The 9,701-nt window shown below is 33.0% G+C and overlaps 1 protein-coding gene across 1 annotated transcript; it reads left to right on the plus strand.

Moving 5' to 3' along the window:
- The first annotated feature begins 1,738 nt into the window (after positions 1-1,738).
- Positions 1,739-5,186, plus strand: LOC128551856 (uncharacterized). Its single transcript, XM_053532781.1, has 2 exons — positions 1,739-2,004; positions 4,805-5,186. The coding sequence occupies exons 1-2, from the start codon at positions 1,775-1,777 to the stop codon at positions 5,022-5,024; spliced, it is 450 nt and encodes a 149-aa protein (XP_053388756.1). The 5' UTR covers positions 1,739-1,774; the 3' UTR covers positions 5,025-5,186.
- The last annotated feature ends 4,515 nt before the right edge of the window (positions 5,187-9,701 follow it).

The raw sequence follows: 9,701 nt of genomic DNA on the forward strand, positions 1-9,701 counted from the left end.
TTTTACGTAAAAAATGGCGTTTAATCAAATAAAACAGTTTCAGTTTTTTTCTTTTTATGTAAAACATTAAACGTCAAGATTAATCGGTCAGTTTACAAAATCTTCTTTAAGAAACTGAGCAACGGTTATCACACATAAGACTTTTAGACAAGTAATGAAACAGTGCCTTTTTATGTTAGATTCGAAATCGGCCTGTAATATAGACTTTGAAACGTTCGTGTAGAGTATTGTTTGTTTGGACTAAAATCTTATGTTATGTATAGCCAATGGAGACCATTCGACACAAATAAAATTATTTTAGTAGGACACCGTGCTTTCTATCAAATACAGTGTTAGGAATACAACTCAGCATCACAAATATAAGGCCTAGAATAACAGTTTGTTTAGGTTAACACAACCAACTTGAACAGTCCAAATTGAATTTAGTATATCCAAAGTATATCAATCCTCTTTTCAAAGATATTTTTAAAGCCACAATATTAATGTAAATCCTTCAAATGTTATATGTCCAAACTGGTAATGATTTGTTATTTAAAAATACAGGATAGTTTTTCAATTAGATAGATATTACTGTAGTTTCTCCTCTGTCCTAAGGCAGCTTCCTATTTAAAGTATCATGGAAGGTTCCAGAATCGTCAAGAATAAAAAGAAAAATCAAGAACAATCCAGATTTTAAAAAAAATGTAACATCCTGCTTATCAGTATTGTGGTAGAACATTATGGAGCACCATAGAAAATAAATAACTTATTGACATAATGATCTTGCAAAACTAGGTCAGTAAACAATGAGCTATCAATAAAGTAAAGCCTAAAGGAGAATGATTAGTACATTACAATTTCTCAAAACGTGACTGGACATTTTTGTTTTCTTACATCTGAAGCGGTAGTCGTAAATGATACCTTCTTACTCCCTTTAAACCCCTAACACCACCGCTTAAACGTTCTTTCTTATGTCACTTTAGTATGTTCATTTTTAACAAGCAACTTACACTTTTTCTAATTGTCTATTCAAAATACAAAATAATAAATTGATTTTCAGACGATGACCAACATAGTTCGCCGGCCCAATATTTTAATGATGGTACATTTATAATTTGATGTTATTGGCGTAACGCTTAAAATTCACGTAATATTCACCAAATTTACGAAAATGAACTTTGAATGTAAGTTAGTGGTATGTAATGTTTAATCGAATGCAAAGAAGAATAAGACATAAAAATGTGCCGGATGACGTCGCATGACGTTGCTATGGTGACTAGAATTTCCTTAAGTTTTCAAAAGAAAAAATTAAGTTGACATATCAATTAAACATTCCTATATCTATATTATATAACCGTTTAAAGGATTTGTTTTATTTTTGATGATATATGAAGAGATGAGGGTATGTGAAGAAAGGGAATTATTCCGGGAAATTATTGAACATCCCTCTTACTTTTTAGCGTATTTTATAAAGAACGGTACAGATGCTAATTATAGTACCTGCAGAAAGTTTTTATATAATGTCTATACCAAAAGTACGTAGAAATTTCAGTACTCTGACAAAAACAACTTCTGTTTCGAAAGAATAAAACTAATTCGAATCAGCCCGCTTAAATGTTGTAGGATTATTGTTATACCTTGAACTGCGTGCTTTAGAATTAATACAAATTGTTTTTCCTCTACATGTAAAGTATTATTACGTGTTCTTTCAAATTTGTCTCTCAATAGAAATACATGTCTTTGTCGTCATACGAATAACTGATCAGTATTGCAAACAGGAATTATATATTTACATATGAAGACAAACTTATTTCGAAAGGACACGATAGGAGTATATTCGCTGTACGCAAATCTTCACTTTACATCCGGAATAGCTACCAATGCAACACATCCGTTGTTGATAGGAAGATACCAAGATGCAACTCAACCAGTTGATGATAGGGTAAAAAACATTTATATGCCATCACGAGTTCAAGTCGGTAAAGGGATGATACACCAACTTATTCCGAAAAATGGCTTTTTGAGGTAAAAAAGCTATAATTTGAAATGTTTTCAACTGCTTGCTTGTAGTTGTGAGATGTCTTTTATCCAATTTATTCTTTTAATGTTAAGAATACCCGAGGGAAGAATGTTTCTCAAAACCTTCATTCTTTGCTTTGCAGCATATATAAAAGTATTGTGTTACTTTAAAACATCCTTACATTTTCTGCTCCGTGATGACTTTTTTTCCTGATATTGTTTTGTTTTCAAATAACACTTTATTTCATCTTTTTTAGTTTAGATCTGATTTTCGAAGATGACACTCGCATTTAAAGTGATTACAATATGTAAAGGAGATGGAAACCGAAAATAGTTTTTTAAAATAGAAAGACTTTTATTTGGTCCGTCATTTAAATTGTCTGCTAAAAATAGGTTTGCATGCGCTGTGTGGACAGCCAGAAGGCGAAATCACTATAATATATTCGTATGTATTATTTCATGTTTAAAGTGTTGATAGTTGAAACAGTCTTCTGCGCCCTGCATCATCTCGTTTTGTGTAAACATTGTAAATGGTTTGTAAAACGTTAAATTTACTATATAAAGTGCAAGAGTAATAAACAATGACATTCACATTAAACTAGCGATGCCACCACAAGCGTGATTGTTATCCCCTTTTATATGTGATCCATGTTATTTATGTTAAGTGGGATGAAACATGATTAGATGCAGAATAAAGACAACTAATTTAGACTAATAGGAGTTGCTTAGGATTCAAATGTTTGCTGTATTACTAAATTCATTACTCAGGCCTGTATAGGAAAATAACAATCAATACATTACATAAATGAGATCACATGAGAAAGACATTTAAATGTACATTGTTACTAAATTAACTTAACTTTTTCTGCTAGAAATCTTTCGTACATACATGTATGTTTGTGTTTTGGTTTAGCGCCTTTTTTAAACAGTATTTTAATATTTTAACGACTGACAATAAGCTCACCAATGTTCCTAGGTTCTGTACCTGTACTAGCATGTTCTTTGACAGTAACTGCAAAATTCTGCAAATGAGGTGGAAGTCACACTGACTTCAAACACGACGTGTTTTTTATAAAATCGACACGTGGAACATACGCCTTGTCTGGCGTTCGAATTCAAGACCACGTGATACCTAGAAGTGCACTGTCCATGCTGAACTAAGCAAGCATATAAATTCAACAAATGAAGATAATTTTATACCTCGTAACATAAATAAAAAATATATATCAGATGTTGTGATGAATGACTGAATCAATTTTACTAAGCATGAGCAAGTACTGAGCATAAGAAAATGCAATATCAACCTGTTTACTAAATACATGTCTATTTCTATCAGGCCCATGTTATTGTCTAAATACTAAAATCCCAAATGAACAAAATTGATTTTTACTGTTCATCTATGATCCAAATGCAAGATAGCAAATAGAACAGACATGGTCGATTTTTACATTTGAACGGGTTTTAACAACAAGCACCTGCTTTGCCCAAGAAGAAATTTACCAAGTCAAATATTATTGTTATTTCAATGAATGTTGTCAACAACATGTTATCTCATAGTAATTGATAGCGCTTATAATAATAATTCTTGTCTGTAGGTGTTCTTTGAAATAGTTAGGGGATCTCCGTTGCCGAGTGGTAAAGGTTACTTACTTCAAATGAAATTTATGCCCCTCACTGATTTGGGTTCATGTGTGGAAGTCTTACGGAAGGTTAGTGGTTTTAACAAGGTGCCCGTCAGTGATGCAATAATAATTTAAAAACATCATGTTATGACATGTAATAATGAGTGCAATGAATATTACATAGGTCAGACAGGAGACAAATTAAGACCTAGAAGAACAATTCATTTACAACAAATTAGACACCCATCGGTAAGAGGTAAATGAGGCTTATGGTTATTTAAAATATTAACAATATTGATTTCCAATGTCAAAAGCTTTATGTACGTATGTTGCTTCATGTTCATGTTAATATTAACATTTTAAGACGTATTTATTCAATACATCTTGGTATATATAGTATTAACCAGTAATATTTCTTTATATTCCTTTTTCTCAAATCATATATAAGCGAGTTTTCTTATACAAAACAAATTTCATCCTCAAACTTAAAACAATAGTTACATTTTCTGTCAGTGGTGGGAATCGGGACAGGTTTATGACAAATTTCTGCTTCAATATCTAGTCTGTGTGATTAGACTCTTAAGTGCATTTCTAAACTTAATGACATTTTCTAATTTACTTGAAACTTTAAAACAAAGTATAACTGTGTGCCCTTGATGAATGGCTGATATCTCAGACAACCAGTTTTGTATGAATTCAGTTAATCTAGTTTTAAGTACAGATATAAATACAGTATTATGACTAACACCATTGAATAGCCAATCCGATTTTTTCGATTTTGTCAAAAAATTCTATTTGGCCTTACTGTTAATTGTCTGCACATCAAATAATCATAAAAAGCTATTACATAATTTTAATTCATTTCATACAATTCTCGCCAATATCCAATAACACCCACACCTCTTCTTATAAACAATGATGTCCTACCAAGCTCACCATATATAAAATTATTTTGGTTTGGATTTCTACCTGTTCTTCCATTTAATATCCTTAAACCCGTGGATTGACAAAATTTTATGTTTATTTACCTTTTTATCTATATTCTTTCTTGGTATAAAAGCCTTACTTATGAGATTTAAAAAATAAATGTGCGCATATTAAATATCTTCTTCAATCATAGGTCCTGTCGCTAATTTGATATTGTCTACGTGGCCAAGTATTAAATTATGAACATTACTTTTCAGAGAATATCTTGATCCTAGCATAGCAACGTTTCATCATTTCCGAGAATGCAAGACAAAAACGTCATTTGCTGTGTCGGCATATTCAAATGGATCTACAAAACTAATCAGGATTAGATGTGACTCATTAATGAAGTATAACTCTACAGCTATACAGCAACTACTCAATCTGAAAATTATACTTACAAACATTTTAAATGTATTTAGAACTCTAAAAATCTAAGTGATAAACATCTTCGGTTTCGATAGTTTCAAAATACGCACAAAACATTTGAAAACGCACAACCATGGTTTTTCTCCGTTTTCGTAGAATCAGCAAAACAAATTTTCAAAAACACTAATTCGGATTAAGACGTTTTAGAAGATATATTAAAGCTTTTAGAGTTTTAAACCAGTGTAAGCTGTATGGACTTGTTCCTAAAAGCTGAAGAATCAATAAATTTTACTTTTTACATTAAGAATACGTTGAATCTTTTTAAAAGTGTATAATAAAATTTATGTTATTGATGTGATAAAGAGTAACATTTTCTGACTTTAAACCACGTCGTTTACAGAAAATATCATAAAATAAAACTGGTATTGAAAAGAAAAGAAACGAATTATAAAAATTAAAACGTTCCAGTTTTCAACAAAATTGCTATACTACAATGCTCTTTGTGAACGTTAGTTTCGTTTGAAGATTATTTGCCCACTGAAATGTTTAAATGTTGGACTACATAAAAATATTTTTACGCATGCGAACGAAATAAAATATCCAAACTCTAAAGATCTTCAGAATGTTAAAGAAAATGTTTAGTTATAATGTTGCCGTTTTAATAAAAAAAACATGAGCGGTTTTAAATGTACTGAGAGTATATTTTGCTAATTTTATGTTATTTCTGTTAATATGAACAACATAGGCTTTATCTATTGCTATGCAGTAAAACAGTAATTTTGCTTTTGTTAAACAGCATATGACGTTTTTAACAAATCAAAAAAGGATGATACTTATTTTTATTGATTTCTTGCATGGGCTACTGCATTTTTAACAAGAGGTATATGGAGGTGCTGTATCGCTTATCTGATCAACATTTTCAAACTCGCTCCGGTTTTCAAAAAGCCACACATTCTGATAAAGTTTCAGAATGATTGGGATAAAAAGTAGGTTAAAAGGGTAGATTTGATAAGAAGACCTCGTTTATAAATTCAGATGACACTGTTTTAAACTTTTCCTAGAAGTTTAACGTATATCAGGTAGCAAATGCGGCCTTGAGAGTGTAAATAAGTATTTTCTATGATTTAATGAAGTGACATCAAATGCACTCCTCAAATGATCATATTTTAAACATAACTTCGATTACGTACAGGTAAACATTTAAAGCTCTGGAAGAAGATGTGATTTCCGTAGTGCTAAGAAGACGTTTGTATTTTTTGACATAGTGACGTATTTTTTGACCATCAATGACGTTTCTTATGTTCTTTTTCTCTTACTTTTTTGACATAATAATATACAAAGATCAATATTCTGACAAGGCTTATATGGTCAAGGTAGATAATATTGCATGTAATGCAGACACTTGTCTGATTTGGCTTGATAACCTAGCTATTGATCGAAATGAGCAAGATGCATACCGAGCCTACAATAAAGACTGTTATGACGACATTTCAAATAGAAATTGTAGAAAATTTATGATTCGACAAGCTAACCTAGTTTACGACCAGGATGCCTAGTTTCTAATTTAGATTTCATAAGGACAAACGTCCTTGTTACAATTTTCAGATATGACAGGTAGAAAACATGGCGTCTAGTCAAAGACTTTTATGATTTAAGAAAATTAACCTTATTTTTGAAAATAGATGAACCGCTTTAAACTTGTCCAAACGTTTGTTGAGACAAAGATTCTGACCAACAAGGATAATTATCAGGCAGGAAATGCCACGTTTCAAAAACGCAGTCTCCCCAAAACAAAACTCACAGCACGCATATGTGCACACTACCAACATGCACACTCATACACAGATCAAACACACGAGGCAAAAACATACACAGTGGGTCAACGCCTTGGAACTGTCAGTGGCAAAACCACCACTGGGGAGTCCTCCCCCTCTTCTGTCAGACACAATCAAACAGGGAAACGTAGTGTCCAACTGTAAAAACATGCGGTGTGTCTCAAAACAGTTGGGTCGTAACCTCTTTAAATAAAACGTTTTGTAATTTTACAAATTTGTAATCGGGATTTGAAATACCTTCTCGCAGATGTGTCTTTAAATTACTACTGAATTTTAAAAACAAATCAGAATAACGATAGTAAAATTTAGCGAAATATGTACGCAATTTGTAATAACGGTAGCCCTGCTGAAGATGTTTTGTTTGTAATATATTGATTATGTTCATTGAAATCCTAAACATGACTACACGCTCTGGCAAACCGATTTACTTGAGAAATATATACCCCATAAGATGTAGCCTGAGATAATGGGGGAAATTTACAATACTAAAATTAAAATCATACCTCTTGTCATAAATTTCGGTATGTATAATATTGCCATAGATAGGGAGATGTAAAAATGTAGCAGTAGTATCCGAATTGTTAGATGTTTTAACTGGAGCCACCGGGGATAAATAGTATCCACCAATTGACCAAATAAAACGGAGTATCCATATGAAGAATATCATCCAGATAGCATGATGTCTTAGTAAATGCAGTAATAATGTTCGCCTGCGTATCTGGAGAAAGGTCCAACGTAACAATATAAAAACAAATCTGCGACAAGGGTGCACAATTTGTTCCCATGGGAATACAAATTACTTGTCTGAAAACTGCGTTCCCAAACCTGATGTAAATGTTGTTCAATAAAACGGAAAGAGCTTCACAAACTTGATCACAGGTCCATATTGTATATTATGATATATTCTAATAATAACCTAAATTTCATTGGCCGAAACCGCTCATCATCTTTCAAAGTATATTTCATGTTTAATGGTTAGTAGGTTTCCCCCATTAAACATAACTTTCTAAAAATAGAATAGAAGTTTCACACAGTTATTGTTACTTTCAAATATTAAATATGTTGCAAGAAATATTTGTTCATATAATAAAACAGTTATTGACTCTTGAGCCATTGGATATGATGTGATATTCACCGGAAGAAGGCAATATTGACCTCGGCTGAGGTCAATATTGCCTTCTTCCGGTGAATATCACATCATATCCAATGGCTCAAGAGACAATAATTGTATAATGTTTAATAATGCAGCTAGAAAAATAATGTTATGTCTAGCGTCTTAACAGTGCAGTCGTTTACCGTGTTTGCATACTGCATTTCCTCTGACTGTCGTCTGTCAGGTCAATATAACACATTTCTTTGCATTTCCCTTCAAGCAGTTGCAAACACATTATCTGGCTAAGAGATAATATGAAATTCATGCAAAACGCAGCTATGGTTCTTGAGCTCCACAATTTCTTTCATACTCCATTTTTTTCTTGCAATCTCTTCATCGGTATTTTTAAAATTAATCTATTGGCAATAAAAATACAAAATTTTAATCTGAAATTTTTTTTAAAAAAAATACATTGATGGTCTCTGACATAGGGAGGCTTTTTTGTTTACATTTTTAATCCCCCGTCACGAGTGGTGGGGGTTATATGAATGGTCTCCGTCAGACCTTCCGTCCTTCCGTTTGTCCGTAACATTTTGTGTCCGCTCTGTATCTCCTAAACCCCTTAAAGGAATTTCATGAAACTTGGGTCAAATGATCACCTCACCAAGACAATATGCAGAACTTATGAGTCAGCCATGTTGGCTCAAGGTCAAGGTCACAACTCAAGATCAAATGTTTGAGCCTTCCAAATTATGTCCGCTCTGTATCTCTTAAACCCTTGAAGGATTTTCATGAAACTTGGGTCAAATAATCACCTCATCAAGAGGATGTGCAGACCTTATGAGTCAGCCATGTCGGCTCAAGGTCAAGGTCACAACTCAAGGTCAAAAGTTTGAGCTCTGTATCTCCTTGTAGGATTTTCAATACTTGTGTCAAATGATCACCTCATCAAGACGATGTGCAGAACCCATGAGTCAGCCGTGTTGGTTCACGGTCAAGGTCACAACACGGGGTCAAAGGTTTGAGCCTTCCATTTTGTGTCCGCTCTGTATCTCCTAAACCCTTTGAAGAATTTTCAAATTCATTGATGTCGACATACATGGACTATAAAATATACTTAACAACGTCAATGCTTCCAACAAATACCATCAACCCTTTCAATATCCATAACAGCGGCGGAGGATATAACGGACTTTCAGACTGCCTTGTATAGATACACAATATATAATTCAAGTTGCTTTAAAAGAGCTATCTCGGTGAACCCATACACAATAAAATGAACATTTTGAAAATCATCCTACTGTCCATTGTTATTACAAGCCGTTCTCTGAAGAATATGTAAGTTTTTCAAAGTTGACCAGGGTTCTGACAAATTTATTTCAGACAGTGTCAAGTTTTTATCAGTCACTTATGTTCAGGATGTTTATTATAACACATTTGTAAACATTACTTCTTCTGTACACAGAGATTGGGGGGGGGGGGAGGGGATGTTGGGGGGAGATGTTTTATTACCAATTGTTTTGTTGTTATTTTGGTGACGTTCACCCCTGACCGGGACCTGTTTCTGCTACTGATTATTCAACCGCCAGTGAAAGGGATGAAAACTTTTCGCAAAATTGTGGCTTACACTTTTTACAATGCCTTTTACGTGAACTACATGAAATTGATATTGCAGCTAGAAGACTCATATGTTTAGTTTGTTTGTTTGTTTGGTTTTATGCAGTTTTTCAACAGTATTTCAGCTACGTAACAGCGGGCAGTTAACCTAACCAGTGTTCCTGGATTCTGTACCAGTACCAACCTGTTCTCCGCAAGTAA

The sequence above is a fragment of the Mercenaria mercenaria genome, unplaced genomic scaffold, assembly GCF_021730395.1.
Source record: "Mercenaria mercenaria strain notata unplaced genomic scaffold, MADL_Memer_1 contig_1768, whole genome shotgun sequence".
Lineage (NCBI taxonomy): Eukaryota > Metazoa > Mollusca > Bivalvia > Venerida > Veneridae > Mercenaria > Mercenaria mercenaria.